This window comes from Struthio camelus, chromosome 3, assembly GCF_040807025.1.
Source record: "Struthio camelus isolate bStrCam1 chromosome 3, bStrCam1.hap1, whole genome shotgun sequence".
NCBI classification, from domain to species: Eukaryota; Metazoa; Chordata; class Aves; order Struthioniformes; family Struthionidae; genus Struthio; species Struthio camelus.
Genome location: NC_090944.1, coordinates 116,191,433 through 116,215,095, shown reverse-complemented (window position 1 = coordinate 116,215,095; position 23,663 = coordinate 116,191,433). Strand labels below are relative to the sequence as shown.

The window sequence follows — 23,663 nt, the reverse complement described above, 5'->3', positions numbered from 1 at the left end:
TATTTATTTCCAGAAGCCTAAAGTCATCCTCCTGTAAAACAAACCAAAACAATTACACTCCATTCAACAAAGTGTATTCCTAAGGACTTTAGGATATATTTCCTTCTGAAGATGCTATTTCTTCTGTTTTTCTTGCCAAGTGAGTAATTGGCTACTCCTTGATGATTGCTTATCGCTTTCTGTTCTCTTCTTGGAGAAAGCATGAGACTGTAAGGCTGTTAATAACTATGCTCAGATTACTTTTCCTGTTCAAGCATGGTTTTATTAGTTTAAAAATGTTTCTACTCCACTACTATTAAGTTCCTGTATTTTTTTTTCCACTGGTTGTAGAGTAGGTGAGTGAACCTGTCCTGAGTGAATACCAGAAGTGTGCAGTCTCACTTTTTTTTTGTCCTGAATGGCTGTACCCCGACAGTGCTGAGCAACAGAATCAGTTGTGAAAGCTTGACTTAAGTTGTCTTAGTCTCTTTCTCATCTGGTAGTTGAAAATTTTCTTTCATCTTTTCAGGTGTTCCTAAACATGGCAACAAGCATGCCTCTGCAACAGATGCAATTCTTCTCTAGGTCTCTAGGTAACATTTTAACCTGTGTAATGTTCACAGCATAGCATCATAAGTAATATTCCAGGAAATACACTGCTGCTTGTTAAAAAGGATAGGACCCCAGAGATGCCTTTAAATATGCCTGTAAAGTGAGAGGTGCCAAGAGAAAGATAATATGGCTGATTATAGTTATTTACCTTACATTTTCATTCGCCCTTAACTGGGTGTAATTTAGGGGCATGAAATCTCTTATTGGAAGTGTATTTGCATTAAACAGCTCTAAGCAACCATGAAAGTGCAGAAGCTGAAAAATTGACAGACTGGGTTCCTAGAATCCCAAAGTAGCATTTTTGTAATAGGCATACAAACAAATCAAATAAACATGTTTTGCTTCAACGATTTAAAGAATATGGTCTTTGGAGTAATTTGTCTTTTTTTTAAACTATCATTTCTAACCTTTTCATTGCCTATCTCTAGTTTGCAGCTCCTCCTAACAATCTGCAGCAATTTCCAACCCAGCTGTTGTGGTTGCATAGCATTGTGCCTTTGTTTAGATTTCCATGAGCTATCAAATCGGCCTATAAAGGGGATTACCTGGCTGGTGGTGGTGTTTTTCAGGTCTGTGCTCTTTTTTTAAAAAAAATAAATAAATAACCAAACACTGAAAATCATGAAACTTTTCAGCTGGGTGGAATCCAGTCTTGCAAGTAGGTACTCCCTTGTTTCTGATAATCCCCCTCACTTCCTGTGCAAGTTATCACAAACTGTAATCACCTGCAAGAATGGTGGATCTGTTTAATCAGCCTATGCTTTCATAGGAAGATTGTAGTTTTAATGTGTCTTTCATTAGAGAAAGACCTTTTTGTCTGCTTTGTTGGTGTGTGCCTGAGGAATTTATAATTATGTGCTGTTAAGCAGGTATGATCTTCTGCCTTTACCTCATACATAGGTGGCTACATCTTAGTAGTCAGTCATCTTATACCCATTACCTGTCTCACAAGGCCGTTTGTCTAACTGAAGTTTGTGAAGAGTATCGTGATCTCTGCATGAATGGAGTTATTGAAGTGAAAGGCATTAGTAACGCTTGTTTCAGTGCATCACTGAGTTAATGCCTAAAGAAGAAAAACTGGTAAAACTTGGTGCTTATATATATACACAATTAAGTCTTTAAGAAACATAATTCACCTTTAAGAATGTGGATGTGTCAGTGTCCAAATTTATATTACAGTATATATGATTCCCATATTATGTGGTGTTGAGTATCTTATGTTCTTGACAATATCTATAGTATTTGTGTTCGAGTATTTTTCAAGTTGTGAATGTTAAATGGAAGCTATTGTCTGCTGTCTTGCTCTGCTCGGTACAAAAGATATATTTACTGTAGCTGAGTGTCTTCAATTCTGGTTCCTGCTTTGCAAACACAGTACATTTTAATTAAGGCTTGTCACTGGAGATCTAATGAATACATTTACTGTAATGTCTCCATCTTCAGGAGGTGAATTTGCCTTAGAAATTGTCCCTGTCATAGAGGGGCTGATAATATCAGTTTAAGGAGTGTGTGTGTTCCTCCCCCCCTGGTTAAGAGAGGTTCTCGTGGCTGGTTCTGCTCTGGCTGGGTACAGCGTAGCGGTGCTCCCCCAAAGGACAGCAGCACCTTGCTTAGTGGAACAGACAACCACAAGCAACATTTGAGAAAATCCCCAAAGACAAGTGTATACATTTAGCTCAGAGAATGTACCTCTGTGTGTGGGGTTTTTTTTTCCTTCCTTGACACAGCCTCAGAGGCACCTTTTGATTTTATTAGACAGATGAAGAAACTTCTCTTCTCACATTAAGCTTCTGTTAGGGTATGAAAGGACTCTGACCAAAAAAGCAATGAATTGTATAATATGCTGAGTTTAAAAAAAAAAAAAATAATCCTATAAAAGCAGGTTTCAACCAACCTTTTACTTGTGTCTGCTTCTACGATAGCAAGTGGGGGCTCTTCTCATCAGAAGAACTGTATGGCAGCACTTCCTAAGTCACTTCCTGTGTTGCCTGTTGGTGTTAACTCCTGCTTTTAATATCAAGTGAAAACAGCAACTAACTTTACTTTCTGACTGGCCATGTTTCACTGACTGGCTATTCTGCTTTGGCTTGTGCCATAACTTATATGGCAGGTAGTGTTCGATTGTCTCAGTTTTCCGTTATCAATGTTTGGGAAGAATTACTGTATCTCTTGCTTGTGAAGAATCAAGACACACAGAGAATAAAGCCGAGGTATCTTGGCACTGAACTCTGGTGTCTCTTTCCAGGTTCCCAGAGGAACCTGGAAAACCTGTGGCAACCTGGGAAACTGAGACTACCTCACCCAAATCATGCCCTAATCTCCTGTTCACTGGATTCATTATTGCCCGCTCCTCCCTCTGCTGGCCCATCCCCAGGAGGACTGATCACAGAAGCATGCTCCAGATTCATTCATGGCCATGATAGCCTGCCCTCAAGCTGCTGCTGTCAAAGGGCACAGAGTTAAGTGGTGTGAAGGGCCCTGAATGAGCCTTCTGCAAGGTGGTAGATTATGGTTAATGACAAACATGTGCCAGTGATAGGTACAAGCTTTTTTGACCTGCCTTAATTTTTCTAGTCAGGCTTTTAATTGCCAGGGAAAGGTATAGACAAATATAATAAAGCCAAACAAGTCAGAGGTATAGTAAGGCTTAAAAAGGAAATACATTCTAGAAAGCCTTTTCTTTTTAAAATGGGGATTTTGTTGTCAGCTAAAACAGACTAAAAATAAACAGCTGTATAGTACTTCATTAAGCTGCCTGCTTGGAGTGATTTTCCCATTGATTAGTCTCAGGGCTAATGCTGGTTCATTCCTCATTTCATTGCTAATTAACATCAGCTCTGCTCCTGACCACTTGACCGCACTCTCTGTGAACATGTGCTGGTTTGGCAAGTAATAACTGCTCCCTTCTTAAAAGACAGGATTGAGAGAAATGCTATCAAGCATAGATCTCTGTCCTCTTCCTCTGTAAGGAGAGCAAACTGTAAAACCATATTGGACCTATGCTCTAAGAGTAATAAACATAGTTTACAGAGCACAGGAGTTTGAGGAACTCTGTAAATACAGATGATGAGCTCAAGCTGCCCCATATGAACTGACAGGCTGGGCTCATGTTGTGTCAGTCTAGTTGATTCAGGCTCTTCTGGGATGCTACCAGTGAATATTACCTGACCCTGGGGCTTATAGCAGTGGGCCTTTAGGGAAAGGACTATTTTAAATGGACAGCACTTACTTTTTCAAGTCTCCACAATGTTCTCAGAGTCTGAATAATGAAATGCACTGGCAATGGGTACAGCAAGAACAGGAAACATAACACCATAGTTATAGCTTTGTCGGGCAACTTCCATGCAAGTGGAATATAGATGAAAAGAGAGGAATGAAATACTAGAATTGGCACGGATACACTCTGAGAAAATCTCTAACAACTTTAATGAAATTAGCATCCTCTCTTCTGGGTGAAAAGGTCATTTTTTCCATAAAACCCAAGTAAACTGGCATTTTGGAAAACATCTACTAAACTTGGCACAGAATAAATAACATTATTCCAAAGTCTTGGTTCAATTCCAGATCATAGCATTTTCTTTTAATTGAATTGGGTATTGCATTTCATTTTCAGAAAGTCTCTTCTCTCTTCCTACATTTTGAAGCATTCATATCTCGGAACTAATCAGAAACTCTGCCTTCTACAAATCTATCAATCAGGAGCAGTCACTGGAGGGAGAGAGAGAGAGCTTGTCTGAGTGATAATCCCTTTTTTTACCTACTTTTGAGCAGAATCCTAATTCACTTGTTCATCAATTATATATTTTATAAATTTCCAGCATTAATTTGATGGATTTAGGGCTCAGTCTTGCAAACACTTCTGCACGTGAGTAACTTCATCCATGCAAGCAGACTGCTCACATGAGTAAAATTAACCATGTGAGATATGTGCAGATTCAAACTTTACAGTATGTTTATCTACGCACAAAGCCATTACTTTCTTTACTCTCCTTTGATCTTTAGTAACAAAAAGCATATTTTAGTCACATGAGTAAAAAAGCATTTAACAGTAATGACTATGATAAGAAAGAAAAGTCATTCCTATGTTTAAGAAAACACTTAATTATGAGGTAGTTCTTCCTTGATTGCTGATTGTGCAACTAGTTGTGTTATATGGCCTTCATGGATGCTTCTGGAATTGACCTTAGAGGAGAGAGGTTACCTAGAGGATATGGGAGTTGAAATTCCTGTCACTGTCAACTGGCTGTGGAAAATCCATATTGTACCTCCAACTTCATTCAGTTGGAAAATAAAGATGGAATTTTGCTTGTTGTTCCCAGGATATGTCCAGCATCTCCTGTTTCTAAAAAGGTACTAAGGATGTTTTTAACTATTCTCATGACACTTCCATTTCCATTCTCATTTCCACTTCCATTTCTGAGCTTTCCTGCTCAGAAGCAAACTACACCAGGAAGTAAGTTAAATAGAAAACTAAGAAAATAAATATCTCTTTGGATGCTTTTCAACCATGAAGAGTTCTCTGAGGCAGTGCTTTGGTATCTCTCTTACTTTTGTCAAGTCAGTAGTTATAATCTCACGCTTGCCTTCATGTCTTTCAGATTTTGCTGTCCTGTGGGCAGGCATCTGAAGGTGGTAAAATATCGATTGATTCTTGGCATAAAAATCATCCCAAAGTCAGTTTTTCTCTAGTTTATTTAATGAAATGAGCATATCTGTACTTACGCATGTGCCAGTGATAGGTACAAGCTTTTTTGATCTGCCTTAATTTTTCTAGTCAGGCCTTTAATTGCCAGGGAAAGGTATAGACAAATATAATAAAGCCAAACAAATCAAGGTATAGTAAGGATTAAAAAGGAAATACATTCTAGAAAGCCTTATTACATTAGCCTACATTAGCATTGAATGTAGCCACTTCGATGCTGTGGCACTGCAAAGGGCTGTGACTTCTGAGGGGAAAGTCACTTTACACTGTGTGGGGAGCGGAGGATGGCAGAGGTACAGCAGGCTTCTCTTTGGGTGTAAACCCTGCCTACTGTAGGGCTTTTCTTCTCATGGCAAGGGAAGAATTAAGACCAGAAAGACCTGGAGACAGATTGGTGCCAGCGCTGCTGAGATGCTATGACTCTGACTGCTTCCCCCTTCATGCTGATAGGGAGGACAGCAGCTGGGAGCACTTTGCTGCTCCAGGAATGCTGCTGTGGCCATGAGGTACGGCTGGGAGAGAGCATCCTGGCTGTTTGGCTCAGCTACTCTTGACAAGGCATGCTCCAAATATAACTGTAAGGCAAGCTAATAAGAGCTCTGACTGTTCAGTCATTCAGAAATCCCATGATCCTTCTGCAAGGCAGTGTCCAAGTTTATTGCCAGCTGTCCCATGTTAAGCCGAGCTTCCGTGGCTTTATGGACTGCAGTTGCATTTGTGTGGCTGGTTCAGTGAAAGAAGGGAAAGAAAGAGTAAGCTTCTAGCCCTTTGTCAGCTGAGCTGGCTATGCAATGAGGGGTAGATGAAAACAGGTGAGGGAAAGGCTTCCTCTCCCCAGTCGTAGCTGCTTCTCCATAGGCAGAGGGGATATCCCCATGCAATGTGGGTGAGCCAGCCCTTGGGCAAGGGGTGGGAGCTGGTGCTTCCCTTGCAAGGACACTGGGAACTGCAGAGGTGATGGAGAGACGGGCAAGCAAATGAGCCAAATGCTGTGGACAAGATCATGGCTTGGAGACTGTGGATGATTGGAGTAATGTGTAAGCAAATGAATCTGAAGACTTCGTTAACTTTATGGAAGCATTTAATAATGGAGTTGAAAGTGGGGTACGTTTATTTTAACTTCTCTGCTCTTTTGCTCTGTCTCTTATTCAGAGGGTGTCCAATGAAGCAGCTGAGACAGGTTAAAAACTGTTCTGGAGGTGGTACATTTTAAAGAAGAACTTGGATGAGGCCAACTTAGGTGATCGAGACCTTGTGATGCGCAGCAAGGGGACTATTGAACATTTAAAGCTTATGATGAAGAAGCTCTTTCTGGTCTTGTCTCCCTCACTCCCTAAAAGGAAAAAGACTCCCTCAGTTCAGAGTTAAAAGTTAGCATGAGGGTCTCTGAACTGTAAGTTGATGTATCATATTAAGCAAGCTTCAGTAGCTTCTTGTTTCACTACAAGCTGGAATTTGGTGAATAAAATATGATTAATGGCTTTTCCAAACCTCTGGATGTGCACCCAAAGGAGAAGAATAATATAGCTGCAGTATTACAAGTCAGTGGCATATTAAACATTATTATTTTTTCCTTAGGAAAGGATTTCCTGTTGAGGTCCTAAAGAAAAATAAGTTTCATTAGTCGAGCATTGAGCAAAGATAGAGCAACAGGATTGATTGTAATAAGCCTCCCCTTTTTACCGAAATCCATTACTTTCTGAGCTATTAAGTGATGAAAGGGATTAAGAGAATAAAAAAATGTAAGCGGGGACTGTATTCGTAAATCTAATAAAGTTGATAACAGTAGAGCATTTTGTGAAATTTGCATGTGAATTTATAACATTCTAATCCTTCAGCAGGCAGCGCTGCACTGCAGAAGGAAGGGGGTGCATCATGCATACAGGATAAAAATGCAAGAGCAGAATTTCTGGCCAAGAAGCCTTTTTTTCCATATGGATATCCATATGTTTTATCACAGATTCCATACTTTTGGTGCCAGCATCCATATGTTTAGCTTTTGCTCAAATAAAAGACTAAAATCATTCCTCATTATCTGTTTCTTTCTAGCTGGTGTTTTTGTAGTCATAACCAAATGTGGTGCTAGATGTTTGAGGCACACCCAGATATGATGCAGTTGGATATCATCAGAGGTATTTAAAAACAGTACCCTGGGAGTTCAAGGGCTGGATTATCTTCTGAGTATAATGCCCCTTGACAGTGCTTGAACAATGCGAGGGGGTGGGGGGGTGCTATCATTTGATTGCAAAGTCCTGGCAAAGGTTTTTCCCTATAAAAAAGGAGCTCCCTTGGGAACAGCAATGAGATTTTTCTTGTGTTTATTTTTAATTCTCCACCTGCACCTCGGCCTTTATGCCTCTGCTGAGGAGGTGTGTGAGGCAGGGAGATGACGTGGCAGAGCTTCATTTTACTTCCGCAGTCTCTGCTTGCCCAAGGCCTGCAGTTGGTAGAATAGCAGCAGAATTTAGAAGTGCCGATGTAGGGAATTCGGGGTTGGCTGTGAGGGTGATGCATTGCCATCTCCTTGACATGACCCAGTCTCCTCTGTGCCAAGCAGATATCACTCAATGAGAACTGTGCCTAATAAGATTTTATTTTTCCTTTTCTCTTTTTTTTCTTTACAGGGAGATAGTAATGGAACACTCGTAAAGTGTAAAACATAATTCTGTATCCATGGTTAGCCCTTGGAATAGGAACCAAATAACTATCAACCATCCAACCTGTATCTTGGGTCTCTAATCAGATTCCCTCTCCGCTTGGACTTCCAGTCCTTAACTTCTTTGGGACAGCATACAGCAGAAAAGCAGCTGTGTTTTGTGTTACCTACTGCACTTTGGAGTTTGATTACCTACCAGCAGGCTCTGACTCTGTTATGGCATTTTTAATCTGTGGAATGGATAAGGAATACCTTGTAACTTTGAACAGGAAAAAGATAGGATAGTCATAACTGACAAGCATTGCAGTACACAGTTCCCAACGAAAGGCAGCAATGTGAATACTCTATTCACTTTTCCTAACTCCAGCCCATGAAATGTGAACCTGAAGTAGGTTTGGAATTATACTTTATCCGCTGCATTCCTGACAATAATGGAAGTTATTGTGAAAAGTTATTAACCGTTGTGCATCAGAGCTGTATTATCTTTCATGTGGAAGAAAGAAAAGACGATGGCCTTCCTTGAATAAACAAAACAATAACATCTTGACTTTAGAGTGGAGGCAACAAATGCGATAAGAACTCCGCAGAAGTAGCCGTGTCTCAGACTCATTATATTTAATTTTTCAAGCTAACCCCGCTCTGACTGAAGACAAAAGCAAAGTTTACCACTGATATCATTCAAAGCAGATATGGGCTTCAGATACTGTCTGTGCAGAAGCTATAGAGAAACTTAACCTTTCTTATGAAATTTATTTGTAATAGTGTCATGCATTTGGGCCTGAGTTTAGTTTGTGTTTCAGCAGAAATGATCCATTGTTTTTCAGCTCTACTTTTCCTTCTCAGGATTGTGGCTCTGGCAAGGTCTGTGGCAGGCTGGTAGCAAGTTGCCAGTTGCAAGCTACCTCATGGGTCTTGATTGATAGCGTAGTGAGCCGCTATTCAGAAGAGATGGCTCATACGGTGTGCTTGACACATGATGACCTTCTGCAGGCAGTAGTTTCTGGGCACAATGGTCAGACATCCCTGTTCAGCCTTCTTTGGCTGTCTGGTCAGCCTATGCATCTGAGCCATCTCCACTGGAGATCTCTCAGTATGAGGAGCTTGCATTTTTGACCCCCAAGTTGGCGAGAGGTTGGCAGTCACTTATGCATTATACTCATATGGAAATGTGCGGAGGGTATGTTCTAAATACTAAATGTTACTTAAGCTAACTGGCAGGAAAACTACAGCTGACACCTTTCTTCTCTTCAGAAAAGATTCTTATGTAAAAATGCTGGGGGATTGTGTTTGGGGGTGTGTGGGGGGGTGATTTTTTTTTTCCCCCTTCCTTCCCCCCCTTCCCCCTCCCCCCCCGGTGCCCCTGTGTCAATACAAGATTGAACTTATTTTAAGATTCTTTAGGGGCGGCATTGCATTCCTTCCACTGTTCTATTCCTTACCACATTACCTCACCGCATTAGCACTTGTATCTCCCTCTGATGGCATCCAGTTTCCATTCCATTCACAGTGGCCAGGGATCATATCTCTGATCCACTTAGAAATACAATGATCTCTACCCCTGAGAATGCAAACGCTTTCTCAGTCAAATCTATTGATCTACAGGGCTCTATTTCTGGCTTTCCATTCACTCACTTGATGTTTGGGATGCTGGATATTCTTTCTGGGGAAAGAGTTAACTTGCTTACTAGGAACTCTCTGAAGAACACTTCTACAGAATCTAAAGATAGAAGTGATCTTTTATATACGTTTGTGTGTGAGTGTGTGTACGCATACTGCGCTTCTTAACTGAGCAAAATTAAAACCTGCAGCCAGCAGTACACTAGCTCTGTCACAATGACAGAGCCAAGTGTGGTATTGCATTCTTATTTCAAAGCCATTTCACTGAGGATGATAATATTAAACTGAAACAAGCAAGCACAAACTGACTCCTGCAAGGTAGGAGGTAAACAACTTATGCAAAAAGTCTCAAGGCTAGGGAATTTATAAACCCAAAATAAAAGACCAACAGGCAAGGGCATTGGATATACAGAGCAAAGCAGTTTGTCAAACATGCAAAATCAATGAAAGAGCTTGGAGTCGAGACTAAAATTTTCTTAAATTTTAGTCAGCCTGAATCCTAATTTAAAAAAAAAAAAAAAAAAAGATGGAACTTGGCTTCTAAGGACTTTATTTGGAGCCCACTGAAGTCTGCAGGTAAGTCCAGATCCCAGGATCTGGACCTTGCTAGTTCTGCCTTGGACTCTAAGGGGAGTATTAGTGGCCGTGCTGAGAAACGTACTCATGAAGAAAACAGATTTGTGGGATAAATGTTCTAGTCTCCTCCTGTAGTTAATGTATTGAAATAAGCCTCTCCAGGAGTCGAGCCTTACGCGTTCTGAATGATCCTCAAGAAGCGCTCATCTTTCTTCACTGATAACGCAGAGACTATAGAGCCGGTAGGTCTCTGTGCCTAACTTTGGCAGTTTAGGCGTTCAGAGATCTTTGCCAGCACCCAAAAATGGGATTTTATTTTTTAAAATGTTTAGGACCAGGATTTTAAGGACTTTCAGGTATTGTTCAATATTGACCTTGAAGTCAAGTTTAAAAGAAATTCAGACATCACATGTTGAGTGAGCTATGCCTGAGTTAATTTAATTATCTAGACCTCAGACAATTTTGAAAAGATTACCCATAATTCATGTCTTCTGGGTTCCAGCTGAGCGCCCTGTTTTCTCTACTTGTCCATGACAAATTACACTACTATTTCTATGTGTTGTGTATGTGCACATCTGTGCTTTTTTATACTGATTTTGAGCTATCACTTGTTCTAAGAGAATACTTTTATTATTCAATGTTTATACTGCTAGGGGCATAGTAGCTAACCTGGCTAGATCTTGACTCCATCAGTTGCTCTGCAGCAAAAGGTGTTTCCTGCCTATCGTGGTGTTCAGTGTAACAACTGACACAGTACGGGTAAGTCAAACAAGTAGGCAGAAAGACAAAGGTAAAGGGCAAAATAATTCTGGGGTTGATTACTGTGATTATACGCAATGGTATTCTTTCTCACTATATCCATGAAGAGTACTGACGTCAGAGAGGATTTGACTTCTTAAGGAGTATTATATTTTTACATGGAAATTTACTCTCAAGTTGACCAGATGTAAGCCCAAGCTTACTTGTCCAGAGCTCTTAGGCAGTCTTTGATAAATCCTGTCCTCTTGACTCTAAGTCTTGTACCTTAGCTGCCTTCTCCCAGCAAGTGACAGATTTTAACTCTTTGGCATAAAATAAGGAGGACTAATTACTCTGAGGATTTTATTTCTGTGTTTTCCAGTCCTTGCTCCTAATACACCATTCACTGAAGCTTTTTCCTGTGAAAGAAAAGAGCAATGAACTCTTTCCATCTGCTTCCTTGTCTTATAAATGCACGTAGCGTATATACCCGCACGGCACTGATAGCTCTCACTGTGGCAGTGTTTTCTCTAGCAGGTTATCATAATGTGCCCTGCACCAAAATGTTTCTGTATAATTTTGGGCAGACACTTTATATGAATTCATTTTCCTAAGCCTCCTTCCCACCCCTTCCCTCTTTCCAGTTCCAAATAAGGAACTTCAGAAGGCAAATGTGTTACTGTTAGTACGCTTGAAGCTACTGTTGTATTATGAGTTTTGTTTTGTTTTTTTGCCAGCTACTTGACATTGTTTTACAGCTGGACGCTGTGACTATTTCCAAAAGGCTCAGCTAATTCTGTTGTCCTTTTTTATCAAGGAAATTCTTGAGAAACCACAATAAAGCAGCTGTAACCCTGGCGATGCTTACAACTGTGGCCAAAAATAGAAATCAGTGCTTCATGCATTTTCTTAATGAGGGTATAGGGTTTTTTCAGTGTGGTCCTTGACACTTAGCCAAGTCAGGGCTTGGCTCTAAATGTTTAGTGCAAGCTTTATAAATAGCCTTAGATAGATGGGGCCCTTCTTCTCCCAGAGGCGCGCCCTCTCCTGGCTGGGCCTTCCCTAGAGCAATTCACGTGGCTGTCCTGGGAAATATTTGCAGTGAGCCTTTTAGGCCACACGTGCAAGAAGTGCCAGATACTTCACAGGAGGTGCTGATCACCTTGAGTTCCTATTGGCTTGTATGAGGAGGTGCAGCATCTTGCAGAATATGGCCCGTAAGCTTTTGTTATTAATAACTGCCTTCATGTTCATTTTGCTTACAAACAGAATTTATTTGGCTTTCGACCATCAGTGAAAGTGTCCTTATTACTGGATTTTTATGCTCTCCCTGTACAAATATAAAACCTTGGTTTATTTGCCAACTTATATAAGAGTTTACAAACACAATTTTTCTCTGTGGTGCAGAACATGGCCAGTAATGGGTATGAAGTTTTCACAATGTTCCCACAGGCAGAAGAGAGAGAGAGAGAGAGATGAGGGAAGATAAAGTAAAACTTCAGGAAAGTTCAGTCAACAAACTAAGCGCAGACATACTGATTTATAAGGATACTATAACTTTTAAAATGTACTTTCAATCTGAAGGACTGCAGTAGGGATTTAAAATATGACTATTTAATTTTTTAAAATTGCATAAATTAAGTGAACAGCCCATTAATGGGATGCCATCAGGATCACATGGACAATTCAGTTCAAGTTATATTATCTTGCTGGCCGGATTTGAATAAGAATTAAGAAATTACTATTCAAAGTAGTATGGGACATTGATCCTCATTCACAATGAAATTCGTCACCATAACTACCTGGAATTCCACTGCTTTCATATTGGTATTCCACTGAATCTTCTTTACGGTGCAACTAGAAGGGAATTGTGTTAGTTGGAGGGGGGAAAAAAGCCACTAATTAGTTGTTCTGCCTACATGTTAAATGAAGTCTTGTCTTGCAGTGAGCTTGCAGATAAGAGGCAAGACATGTCTAATGAATAGTAACCCAGATCCAATAGACAGTGAACTTTCTCCGTTTGGTCCATCACTTGACTAAAAGTTCATCTCTTCATCTGTCCTAGCGAGAGGAGAATGCTTCTTATTTAGGAGCTGATGCTTCATATTTAAACTGGGCAAATGCAAGTTTTTGCATTAGGGTTAGTCAAACTGTGAGTGGTACCCTTTAAGAATAATATGCTATTATCAGTGGAATATCTCCCAGATTCTCTGCTAACCCAAATAACTAAAATTCCTCAGTATATACAAGTATTTATTTACTTTTTACAACTTGAGAAACCTGCTCAAAAAGACTTGAAAAATACCAGCTTAGTTAGTGTCACATTGCATCCAAAACATGTAAAGAGTAGCACAAAGAGCATCTAAGAATGGTTAAGCAACTCATTTTAAAGAAGCAAAGTCAATAGTTTTAACTATGTTCACAGTTTGTTTTATAAATATTAATTTTACTAAGTAACTATGTTTTTGCTTGACTTTGCTCTAGTGCCTTATTCTCCTGATCATTAAAACGTGAATATTGGAATCTAATTCTGCTTTTGCACCTTTTTTTCTCCAGCCTGACTGCATTGACTTACCACTAATTTACACTGGCATAAATGAGTGGTTACTAGGCTCAACATTTCAGCATGTTGAGATCAAAACGTTTTACCAACAGGGAACCCTTAAAGGCAGATGCTGAGTATCTGTGTTGTTGAGCATTTACAGAATGTAATAGTTGTACATAAATCCTAAAACTAACCCCACCAGATAAGTTATAAGTTCTGAACATCAACTAAAATTAGCATTTTGGAATTTGCAGTATGCTGAAAGAATTACAATAGATGGTCATGAATGTTGCTATCTCTCACCTTTACCAGGTATTTCATAAACTGATGTATATGTAGCTGATGCAATACAGATGTGTTCCCTTGAAAAGGCTGGCAAATATTTTATTTGTTTATTTGTGTGTGTGTGTGTGTGTGTGTGAGAGATCTTTTCCACACCTGGGCTTCCCGAAGGTCATAAATTACTATCATGGTCAGTTCCTCCCCCTGACCCAGCCAGCTTATAATGAGCATCTAGTATAAGAGTGTAGTAGCAGGGGCTGAAGCCACGAACGTCAGTTTATAAGCCATTTTAAATAGCCATAAGCAAAACGTTAAAAGTAGCTGTGCTAGAAAATTAAACCATCTACCACTCACTGCTATTTACCTATATTTTTAGCTAAAATCAAACTTTTTCCCTGTAAGTTCTGTAGAGTTCTTGTATGTCTTTTCACCGCTAGTACCTTACCAGCGATGAAATGAGAAAACCTATTCTCATAGGTTTTATAGCTATGACTGGAAGAAGAGCCTGAAATCGCAGAGGAAAAACTAGACTGGTAAGATTTGCATTCTGATTTTCAGTCCAAACTGGTTCAGAAAAATTTTTGGAAAAACAGTTAGTCATTTCTATGATAAGCTGAACTTGACCACACGTCTAAACCTCTTGATTTAGCTGGTTTACTGAAATTGATCTTGAATAATATTTTCTGAAACAGAATATTTAACTCACTTTAACTATGGATATTTCATTTTAGAAGGTTATTTGGTACCGATGTTCTGGTCTTGACATTTAAATGCCATGTCAGCAGAAGGTAATAGATAAGAACATCAGTAGAACTCTGCTCTCAAGTTATCATCTTAAAATGATAATTGGAGAGGAAATTTATACCCTGAAAACTCAAGGTTTTCTGTAGCATCAACTACAACCAAACGTTTGGCATTAAAAAAAACAAATATGCATTATTCATCTCTCTTGTAATCATTACCTGTAAACCTTGAATTTTACTTGATGAGTCACTAAAGTGCAGTGAGTTGTTACTTCCCATGCTGGTCGTGCACTAGCACTGGTATGTTTTATGCGGTGGGACACTGATTTGGAAAGTCGGAACAAAATTTTTGGAAAAGAAATCAAATCCAGAAGGATGGTATGGAATCTGATTATGAGCACAACATACAATTTTTATTTTTGTGACTGTGAATGCTAACTGGAAGAAATTAAATGCCAACTTTCATCTAGCTGCTCCTGTGGCAGCAGCCTGTGGTGTGAGAGTTTTCTTTTATTTCTAAAGAATGTTGAAGTTTTATTGTTTGTAGTGTGGTAGCAACTAGAGACTTCTCTCCCTTTGTTCTAAGCAATATGCAAGCATGTATCAAAATGACAGTTTCTACCTCATAGTGACTCAGCTGAGACTGATTTTAAAAGGAGTTTTTCAGAAATTCCCTTATCTTGCTGCTCTGTTTCTTCGCTTTGAAAGATTTGAGTTTTTACTGGCTTTTGAATACCCTCATCCTGTTTACAGAGTTTTGTTTGTCCACTCCGGGAAGAGGAGCCATGCAGTGTGTTTTAGGTGGCTAATCACAACCATACAAAATTTGGAATAGATTTGTTTTAGGATCATTAAAATGTGTTTTACTTTATTAAAAATAAGACTAACTAAATGTAAGGAAGTTAAAACTGGAAAAGACTAGGGAAAATTACTTGGAGGAGGTGCAGGGCGGCAGGGGGAGGTTATCAAACGAACCATTTAGAAGGTGTCTGGCAAGCTTTCTCCCTAAGTGTCAGAGGGTTTTTAAATGCTTGTGGTTTCTCCTCACCTGCCTTTTATTTTAATTTTGCCCGCCTGATGGAAACGTAAAAATGGGCTTATATGACGCCAGGATGGAGAATGCGTGCAGTTCCTAAATTTGCAAGTCTGCTGTTGCATGTGGAGCAAGGGGAGTATCTGTCCTCCAGCGCAAGGAAATGCGGAGGAGAATTGTCCTTTGTCAAAAGTGAGTACCTAAGTAAGATATGGGGCTTTTTGCTTTTGAATGCACACAGAAACGCTTTTGTATGCGAAGACCCATGTTCATACAACAGTGGTGATTTGAACAAAGTTCCTGCTATATCATTCCTCTTTGAAAATGCGTTGTAAGCCACTCTTTTTTGTTTAATACCAAGCTGTGTTGAATCACACAGCTTTGGAGAAGAAATAATACCTCAATTGAAACTTTGCCTTGCATTTATCTCTCTCCTGTTGTTTTGAGTTTCAGTTCAAGGAAGTACTTGAGTGTGTGCTTAAATCCAGCTCTGTTCAGGAGAGCGTGTGAGGCTATGCTTATCTTTAGTTCTGTGTAGGACAAGCTGAAGTGTTTTCTAAATTCAAAATGCCTTCTTGAAACAGCGCTGTTAGAGAGGAAGGTGGGGCGTGTAGGTATGCGACTGGGCTTCCCAGCCCACCTTGTGTTTGCTGAGGGAGCTGTGGCGTAACTGCTGCTGGGCCCCGTTTTGCTGCTCCGTGAAGACCGTGGCAGGGCTTCCGTTAACTCGCCGGTGATGCTGTCGTTAAAGGGGGGGAAAGAATTACCCACAGTGAAATAGAGACAGTGCCTTCATTCTGCTGTGTCTGCATTAATGCAGCACTGCAGCAGCAGCTGTCCTTTTTAAACAGCTTTATTTTTTTTTTTTTCCCTGTAGAGTAAGCTGACCAGATTTGCAGTTTATAAAACTGGGACAGCCTAGCAGGGGATAGGGTTGTCCATGAACCATCTTCAGGGGATAATAATATCAGTAATAGAATGACTGCCATGACAATTGCAGAGAAAGGTGAATTGCAGTGCGTGTGTGCGGGCGGGCGGGTGTGCACACCCGCAGCAAACGCTTTCCTTAAAGAGAGACAGAGAGAAAGCTCCCAAACTCAGCGTTGCTTTTCCCTAGAACTGTATCGAACCGCTTGCCGAAAAGTTGAACTCTGGACAACGTGCTCCTGTAAACTCTTGACCTCAGTGTTATTTAGAGAGAAGAAGGGGCTGCAAGAATTGGTTTAAATAAATAAACAGAGCTAGCAAGGACTCTTTCAAGCTCTTGTTGCTCTGATTTTCAGCTAGAAGTAAAATATTGTTGATAACAAAAAGAAATCACTCTATTATGAACAGTGTTTTTCTTTTTGTGCTGTGTATCCCTTTTTGTACTAGGCACCCAAGTGTGGCTCCTCTGATTTCTTCTGCCTCATCTGGTGCAACAGAGCTTGAGTTTGTTGACTTTGGGGACGTGCTTGAAGGGCTGACTATTTTATCTGGCTTTTCCCGAGCTGGTAGATTAGTGGGGTGTAGCGAATTAAGGAAAAGCACTAGTACTGTAGGCTTTTTGAAGGTTTGTTAATGTAGCTGTTAGGTGAACAGCGACCGTTGTACAAAATTCTGTGTTGGTTTGTACGTTCACTGCGAGTTTTAAAGGGGAACTTCTTTTCCCACGCGTTTTAAACTAATCTGTGGAGAAAACGAAACACAACTTGAAACGTTCTTTGCTTCTGCTGTTCTTTGGAGGCCCCAGGGGCAAAGAACAGCAAATATCGTAGAACCCCTAGGCAGCTGTTTGACTACCAGCCTGGTCTGGAAATCTGCTAGTTCAACAAAGCAATATTTACTAATACGTAAAGCTCACGGGAGAGCTGATGCGCAGTTACTCTGCCTGGTTAACACGGTTCCAAAGGGCATTAAAAGTAAGAATTAAAAACAGGCACATGTAGGAAGAAGGGCTGGATTGTCTGAGGAAGGTTACCATCGCAGGGGTGTCGGTTTTTCAGTTTCCCTCAGCCTGTACCGCTATAGATTCAGCCTTTTTTTTCCTGTGAAAGGCACATCCACCCACCCCTCTTTGACGGCCAAGCCAGATTGGATGCCTGCTCTGTCAAAGTACTTTCCAGTCTCTAAACTGAATCCGTTACTCAATAATATCCTGTTATTCAGGTTTTTGGGTGTTTTTTTTTTTTTTTGCTGGATTCCGCCATATATTCCTGATGCTGCTACAAATCAAGCCATTGGGATTTTAAATCACAATTAATGTTTCAAACAGTAAATACAGATACGTCTCACCTGCCTCGTAACTTGGCAAGTGTTACGAGCAAGTAGACCGTTTAATCAGTACTTGTTAACTAGCTTTTTTAAAGGAAGTAGGAAAGATACAAGAAATAAGAGATAGGCCCATTTTTCTTTTGTTTTAATATGGTGATAGGACCAAATTTAGAGGAGGAAAAACCAGGACCATAAGTCAGATGTTCTTTTCCTTTTTAATTTATAGAAGAAGGTGAACTGATAAAAGCAGGAGGAAGATTGTATTTGTTAAAAGCCTCCGATATCTTGGAAGTGATATACATCATTCCATTTCTCAGCTTTCACTTCTGTCTAAACAATTTAAAGACAAAAAACTAGACCATCTATTTTGTGCACGCATACGGTTATCTATTTACCCATACGCATCAGTGTATGTACGTGTATGTATAAACACGTACCTGTATATGTGTGCTTTTACAATGCTCTTCAATCATTTTTTTTTCTAATTCCTAGATTTCAGTGCTTGACCCCTACTTCAAAAAACAAGAGATTAAGCAAGACCCATTATTTTGACATCAAATGCAAGCCCTAAACCGTTGCTAGGATACAGAATGTGGTACTCTAATATTGCCTTGTTGTAAGGTTATATTGTCTTAAGTGTGTGGGTGGCAGGCCATATTATAAATCTAAGTAAGTTGATAGAAGAGATAATGTTTGTTTCTCTTATATAGTAATTAATAGGAGGGGAATATGTGTAAAACAATTTGGTCGTATACTTTTGTTTTATTCTGACAATAAGTGAAGCACTATCAATAAGGAGTTTCATTACAGTCAGTATGGGTTTTGTCTACTTTCAGTTTCCATCTGCATTAATTTGGAGTAACTCTATGGATTTATTATCGATTGACACCAGTTTAAGCCTTGCTAAAATTTGGCTGTGATGTCATACATGTTAATTATCTCCATTTTTCTTTTGCAATCCTATTACCTGAAAGTCTGTGAGCTGGCTTCCAACTTCAGCAGCATCAATTTGGCTTCCAAATTCAGCAGCCTATCTTACACTTTATATAGCGCTCAAATGAGCTGCAAACTTGGTATGTTGTGAATGAAAGAAAACGTTTGCTTTTGATTTTTTGTTGTTATTGCTGTTGTAGACTTGGGGGAGTTGTATAATTGTCTCAGATGTCACATCTAAATTGGATCAGATGTAGTGTCTAAATGAGCTAAATCCAGGGCACGTGTGACTCTACAAAAAAGAAGCAGATGTTTTTATTACTTTTGATTTGTTTTGTCTTTCCAAAAAAAAGCAAAATGGAGGGGGTATTCTTGTTTGTTTGTTTTTTTTTAATTCCAGTGAGCTGTAGTCAGGAATGAGTGTTTTACAGGCAGCCCCTGCATACAGCTGCGGCTCCTGGAGCAGCTGGCTCACGCGGAGGGAAAGCCCGCGCTCAGCTGTACGACCGTATTGCCTGTCCCAGAGAAAAGCACACAGGCCTTTGAGTGCGCCGGCGGCAGGCAGGGGTGGGTGAAGGTGGAGCATGACCATATATGCCTCCGAGGTCAAGTTGTCCACAAAACGCACAGTGGGCCAGATCAGCGCAGCCACATCCCCACGTAAGGAAACGCCTCGGTGATTCTTGGCTCTGTTGCCAGTGTTGAGGCAGGCGGATCAAAGGCTGCTCCGTCTGTCTTGTCGAGATGTAAAAGGATCTTTCGCTGTACTTACACAGGTGTGTCTCTCCAAAGCACAAATGTCAGCTTAAAGGGACATCCCAGCTTGTTACATCAGAAGAGCAGCATAATTTGGAGAAGGACGATGGTAACTGCATTCCTTGGGGGCAGAGAAATAGATGTTTGGCCAGAGCATGATCCGATGGGCTGTAGTGGTTGTACTGGGGGCAGTGGGAGAGGTCAGTGCTTTTGCTGAGCTGCCCTAATCTGGGGGTGAGTGGAGCCACTGAAGCTGCCCTAGATGTGGTCACGCTGGAGCGCAGCAGGAGCGCTCCTGCGAGCGGCTGGTGAGGGTCTGCGGAGCGGTGCTGCTGAGTAGTGGAGGGCCATAACACCTCACGTCAGCACAGCTGCGTCCAGCAGCCTTCTCTGTCGGTGCTCTGACAGCTGAGGAGCTGAAGGGAAGGCTGAAGAGGATCGAATTGCACCCGGTTCAGGAAGCATAACAGGTTTTGTTCCTTGTGTTGCCGCAACAAAGGAACTTCCTTTTACTGGAGCCTTTTGTTAACGGGCAAGGGCCATGTGATTGCTGTTCACGTAGTTCAGCCATGAACCCACTGGCTAATGGCTAAGAAAGTATTTGATATCCAGTATCTGTCCATCCCATTGACTAACAAAGGGAGCTCGACAGCTGATTTAGGCTGCATAGCTATGTTTTAGCAGTCTGGGTTACATCTGGCAGTTACTGCTTTCAGAGACTGTGTGACTTCATGGCGTGGCACCACGTACACAAGGTTCTGCTTTGTGCTCTACAGTAGCAATTATTTTAGAGTCATTTTAGTTGAACGATGAAATACTTCCACACCTACTTAATTGCATTCGTATAAATATCAAATTAATTCTTGTGAAATCTTTTTTTTTTCAAGTGTTAGCATTATCTTCCCTATTTTACACATGAAGACATATAGATGCAGCCTTTACACTAAGAGACACTTGACACAGGCTTCTGTGTCAAGTGTCTGCCAGTTTTCTGGTTTGGGGGCACTGCAGTTTTACAAGTGCAACCATAAGTCTAATCAAGATGAAGTTGGGCGCACAGTAGTAGAAGTAGGAAACAGTCTTCGTGTTTTGGCTTAAAAGCTTCTTCCAAGGTCAAAAAGAGAACCAGTAGCAGAGCCAGGAATAGAACCGTTATCTCCCAGGCCTTTTTCTTTTCCTTCTGTCCCAAAAGACACTATGCAAGGTACAGTATCCATTTGACAAATTGCTCCGTTATGTGATGAATTGCATTTATAATGCACATTTTATGGCTTCTTTTGGCCACTTCCTACTAATCCATCTTTCCTAGGGTATATTCTTAAAACTCCACAGCTCTCAGTGGCTTTTAAACAACAACACAAAAATGTCCTTTTCTCTCCCAAATGTGGAATTTACCACAACTCTTTGGTCTGAACAAAGGCTGGGTAATATTCAGGCCTGCTCAAGTGACAGGTTTAAGGCCTGATGCCCTGCAGCATAATAATTTTTGTGTGGCAAAGGAGAGATGAGAATTTCTTGTTTAAATACTTGAATTGCTTCAACCCCTGTAGGTTTATAAGATCTGATATTTATTTATAAGTCTATGATTTGGTGCTAAGTATAATTTGGACTCTTAATTTTTTTCGTAAGGCTTGCGTATGTTAGTCCAAGTTTTATCTTTCATTACTGATCCCAAATTTGGATCAATTTTTGCTTAATGTCATGTGTATAACATGCATATACATACTCTCACTGATTTCTATTCTGAATTAAAAATCAGTAAAAGATTTGTGTTAAACTTGTTAAATTTCTCACAGAAAATACTTATGTACTGTGATATAGTGATTGGACTAGGGCCCAGGTAGCTGAGACACTTAAAGACTTAGGTTAAGGAACTCTCTCTGATCAGGACAGCTGGAGTTGCATGAAAACCGGTACAACTTATTAGGCAAACAAGATTCTGAAAAAGGATATATCTTAAGTATTTGATTAAATGTTATTTTGAACTTAGAGCTTTGTCAAAGTTATTGAGGTGTGTTCACAATGGCAGCTGAATTTTTGGGGCTGTACTTGTATTACTACCACTAATACTACCACTAAGACCATATAAAATGACCACAGAAATGAAATTAAAAAAAAAAAAGCTACTTTTCAAAGGCCTTGTGAAAATTAGTCAGTTTTGAAGCGCTTTGAAACTCTTGGCTGAAAATCATTTACAGAGGTAAAAAGTAATGTAATTGTCCATATCTACAATATTGTCTCTATATAAATACATCTGGTTCTAGAGCACAGTTTATTTAAAAAAAAATAAAAAATAAAAAATAAATTCCAAAGCGCAAACCTGAAAATACAGCCCTAAAACTGGAACTTAAACTGCTGACATGCGGGATAGAAAAACACCTTTAACAGAAGTTACCTTTACTCTAAATGAACATCTTAAATGTACTTAGTTTTCAACAAACCTTATGACCTCTTTCGCTGTCCATCCTTCTCCCTAAAAGATTAGGAGAAATAAACTTGTTACCTCACTAGGTTTATCCTACTGCCTTAGGCATTTTATATTGGCTTTCAGAAAACATAAACAATTTTTTTTGGTTCATTTTTTAAATATAAAACTATGTGGTCCAGTTTCAGAAATGTGTCCAGAATTCAAACCTGGAGGCAACAGAAGTGCAGGAGTGAAATTGGCCCTAGACAGTTAATAAATTCTGAGCAGAGATGCATAAATCAGCAAGGGTATTTTTCAAAGTTTTTTTCGAAAGGGTGGGCATGGGGGAGGGAAATGTCTTTGGAGAATTGTTTTCTATCAGTTCAGAAAATAGAGAAAAGAATTCAGCAATACCCAGTGCTGGTTAGCAGATTGTCATTTTTGGGTTTGATGTTCCTGGGTTTAATTGTCTTTCATGTGAACAATGGCAGGAGCTCTCTAGTGTGCCATGCGAGCATGATAAAAGGGGGCCGTTCTTGCATAGCAATGCCTTTTTTTTATTATTAGCGTAAAAAATTAGCAAGCTGGAAGTCGTTAGAAGGAGTTCCACTGGCATTAATTGTAATGCAGCCTGAATTTGTTTGCAGACCAGTGCGGCAAGACAATAGCAGCAGGGAAAAAAGCAATATTAATAGCCTTTTACTTATTGTATCATTTTAGTGAGCCTTAATAAGGTGTCTGCTGTCAACTGGAATTTATTAAAAAAAAAAGACATGGTAATTGATGTATTGCAGTAAGTATGGATGAGGGCTCAAATTGATTAATGTATGAGTTGGCTTTTTAAGGCATTTTAAAAAGGCATCTTAACTGGGTCTTAAGAGACTGGCACAAGCCCACTGTAAACTACCTCATTGCAGTTGGAAAACAGCCTGACAGCTGCTGATGTCTCCTGTGGCTTTGCTTTTTTTTCTGATCAGAGAAAACTGAAGTAATATAGTCTTCGTCAATAATTGCAGTGCTTAAAAATCTTATAAAGGGATTTCTATTCTTCCCTCCAGAGATAACTTTTCAAAGGTTAAATTAGTTTTACTTGTGTGTGCTTCAAATATCTCAGCTCCCAATAAGGATCAAGTTTTGTTTTAACTGAACCGCTAGTTTGTGTGTTACATTGGATTAACACCTTGCTGAATATCTTCTATTTCAGTATGAGATGGACACTACAAAGCATTTGGTTTAAGTCTAGCTGCATTCCCCCAAACATGCTTCAAGATATTGATTCACTCAGCTAGTTTATTTCGCAGATGGGTTTGCATTTTTTCTTGTTTCATACTGTTGAACTTCACTTAATTTATCTGCTTTGATGTGCCTTCTTTCTACTCAACATAATTTGAAGTAGTACTGGTTGAAAGATTTACATACAGGCCTGTGGGAATTAGTGACCCTGGTACCTTTGATTTCGGTGTGCACCTAATTTCTGCAGACTTTCAAGAAGATCTCAGCCTAAAATATCCTGTCTGTCTAGGTTCTTCTCATACCACCAAAATGCCCAAGGATATATGATAACGTGAAGGTCCTAATGTGTGCAAGATGACTGTTTTATGCAGATTATGAAGAGATTGTTTTGTAGGGATACAGATAACAGAACAGTAGTACTTATGTACCTACACGTAGTTTTTTTTTTTTCTCTTAACCTCCTTATTTAGTCCGAAATCAAACAGCAGATATTTGGCACTGTATAGAGAAATCACTTGTGCTTATCCGGCATTTCCAATGTATTTGCCAGCTAGCCAGTGAGCGCACAGAGAAATGTTTTGAGAAGAAACAGATGGAG

The 23,663-nt window shown here is 39.9% G+C and overlaps 1 protein-coding gene across 16 annotated transcripts in view; it reads left to right on the top strand.

The window, feature by feature from the left end:
• Positions 1-23,663, top strand: part of ESRRG (estrogen related receptor gamma) — a 413,394-nt gene that overhangs the window by 132,838 nt on the left and 256,893 nt on the right. The window contains exon 1 of one of the 16 annotated variants that reach the window (XM_068939845.1): positions 15,435-15,675. The exons of the other annotated variants lie outside the window; for them this stretch is intronic. Coding sequence (XP_068795946.1) covers positions 15,647-15,675 — 29 coding nt within the window. The 5' untranslated portion in view covers positions 15,435-15,646. Of the gene's footprint in view, positions 1-15,434; positions 15,676-23,663 lie in introns of those variants that run through there. 16 annotated transcript variants of the gene reach the window in all.